Source organism: Pteropus alecto, unplaced genomic scaffold, assembly GCF_000325575.1.
Source record: "Pteropus alecto unplaced genomic scaffold, ASM32557v1 scaffold80, whole genome shotgun sequence".
Classification (NCBI taxonomy): Eukaryota; Metazoa; Chordata; class Mammalia; order Chiroptera; family Pteropodidae; genus Pteropus; species Pteropus alecto.
In genome coordinates this window covers 4,034,378-4,037,063 of record NW_006430460.1, presented here as the reverse complement: position 1 = coordinate 4,037,063, position 2,686 = coordinate 4,034,378, and the positions used below count along the sequence as shown (strand labels likewise).

General features: G+C 58.2%; 1 protein-coding gene across 1 annotated transcript in view; it reads left to right on the top strand.

The window, feature by feature from the left end:
* CRYL1 (crystallin lambda 1) overlaps positions 1–2,686 on the top strand; it is a 65,747-nt gene that overhangs the window by 43,964 nt on the left and 19,097 nt on the right. Inside the window, exons 4-5 of the mRNA XM_006904841.3 lie at positions 301–462; positions 1,927–2,121. Coding sequence (XP_006904903.1) covers positions 301–462; positions 1,927–2,121 — 357 coding nt within the window. The remainder of the gene's footprint in view (positions 1–300; positions 463–1,926; positions 2,122–2,686) is intronic.

The window sequence follows — 2,686 nt, the reverse complement described above, 5'->3', positions numbered from 1 at the left end:
TGTGTGGGCCGTCGGGACTAGCGCTGCCGTGGACACAGGGGTTCACGTGTCTCGTCCACCTCATGTTTTGGATCTCTTCGGGTAAATGCCCAGACGCGGACTTGCTGGGTCACAGAACTAGGAAATACAATTCCCCCATGCGCATCGCCCAATTCCCAGAGTTAGCGAGATTTATCACAGTTCGGGCGGCTTTTTGTTTTTTCCTTATCCTTGGCTGGCGGTTTTCGAACTGGTTCATTTCAGGAGCGGCTCGGGGCCCGAGGGCGGCGACCGTGAGCGGTGACTATGTGTCCTTTGCAGGAGTGCGTCCCGGAAGACCTGAAACTGAAGAAGGAGATTTTTGCGCGGTTGGACGGGCTGGTCGGTGACGACGTGGTCCTCAGCAGCTCCACCTCGTGCCTCCTGCCCTCCCGGCTGTTCACGGGGCTGGCGCATGTGCAGCAGTGCATCGTGGCTCACCCCGTGAGTACTTGGCCCGCGGGGCTGGGGGCCTGCAGCGGGACTCCGAGCTGGCGATGGTGTGATCAGGGTCATTAATTTTTTAAAAAAACAGTTAACCGTGATAAAACTCACGTAACCACATTTACCTTCGTAACCATCTTTAAGGCTACAGGTGCATGGGATTCACCACATACATACTGCTGTGCAGCCATCACCACCTCCATCTCCAGAACTGTCATCTTGTAAAACCGAAACTGTCCCCTTAAACGACAGCTCCCTATCCCCCTCCCCCAGCCCTTGGCTGCCACAGTTCTCCCTTCTGCGCCGTCTCTATGGTTTTGACAGCTCCTCCTTACAGAGGGTCACCCTGGCAGGGGCACAGAGGTGGAGCCTGCAGCAGGGGGCCGGCGAGGGGAGGGGAGTGCCAGAACCCAAGCTGGCAGTGTTGGCCTGAGCGAGGCGTGTGGCACAGGGAGTGGGGTTTTTGAGACAGAGGGTTATTAGTGATGGGAAGTTGGGGGCGAGGTGAGGGGAAGGCAGGGACCAAGGATGCTTCTCGTGGTACTAGCTTGGGCGTTCTCATCAAGATGGGGTGCTAGGAAGAGGCACGTGTCAGGGTGGGAGAGATGTGAGTTTGATTTATGACAGGTTGTGGGCACATCTGTGAGATGTCTGAGGGTGTGTCCAGTGCACAGCTAGGAATGTGGGCCTGGAGTGGGAGGTGTGTGCCGTGGGAGATGTCAGCATCTTGATGGCACTAACGCCGCTGTGGGAGCTGACAAGCCCTCCTGGGGACTCTGGGCACAGAGGGAAGCTAGGTGTGCAGCCTGGAGCACCATCACTCAGTGTGGGCAGGAGAGCCTGCCAGGAGGATGGACACAGGGAACAAGTAGTGAGGTGTCTGTCCCCACCCGCTTTGTTACCCAGGAGGCTTATAACAGTGAACAGACCCTGAGCCCAGCATCTGTTTAGTGAGACAAAGTTCCTGAGACAGACACTCCCATTTCCGATTATGGTGTTCTAAAAAGGCCAGAGGTGAAATGTTTTTATAAGGATTCCATGAACAAGCGCTTTAAGTAAGGCATTTATTTAGAATTTATTTCAAAACAGGTGCCACCCTCTCTTGCATTCCAAGGACAGGCGTGTGACCAGGACAGGCCGGGAGCAGGAGCCCCTGAAGCTTGGCGGAGTGAGGACCAGCCGCCTCTCTTCAGCAGTGCCCTGGCAGAAACACACTTTTCCTTTTCTGTAGGAGTCATTTTAAAATGGGTGCTTCTCCTGGTTAGTAACCACGAGGTTCTACCAACTGTCATCCATTCACAGAAGAAGAACACTCTGCCAGCAGCACTTGGGGGCATCTCCTGCGGGCCTGGGGCCAGTCGGTTGTGCCAGGCCGGCTGTCTGGACAGCGACAATTCGGGGAGTGTTCAAGAACCCCACCCCGAGCTGTCCTTTGACCCGCTCCCTTCCCGTCGCTCTCATCAGGTAAACCCGCCGTACTACGTCCCGTTGGTTGAGCTGGTGCCACACCCAGAGACGGCCCCTGCGACAGTGGACAGGACCCACGCCCTGATGCAGAAGATAGGACAGGCCCCGATCAGGGTCCAAAAGGAGATCGAAGGCTTCGCCCTGAATCGCCTGCAGTACGCGATCATCAGCGAGGCCTGGAGGCTGGTGCAGGTATGTGGGCTGCGCCGTCCCAACGGGGCGGGTCTGAGCGCAGGGCAGAAGCCGGGATGAGCGCGGGCGGAAGTGGGGATGAGTGGAGGGCGGAAGTGGGATGAGCGCGGGCGGAAGTGGGGATGAGTGGAAGGCGGAAGTGGGATGAGCGCGGGCGGAAGTGGGGATGGGTGGAGGGAGGAAGTGGAATGAGCGCGGGCGGAAGTGGGGATGGGCAGAAGGCGGAAGTGGGTGAGCGCGGGCGGAAGTGGGGTGAGTGGAAGGCGGACGTGGGATGAGCGCGGCTGGAAGCGGGGATGAGCGCGAAATGTTAAGTTTCGAGTGAAGGACACAGTCGCCTCTGAAGGACTGCAGTTCATGTCAAGAGCCCGAGGGTGACACTGGTGAACCCATGAACTTATTGCAAGAGGCCTGCCCGACATGCAATGGGGCGCCACGTGCGTCTGTATCTGTCCCCTCATCCTTTAAGGGACCCGAAACGTTGCCTCGCACACGTCGGCCGCACGTGCCCCTGGGGACCTGGTGCCGCAGGACACGGAGGGGTCTGTGCCCAGGAGGGGACAGC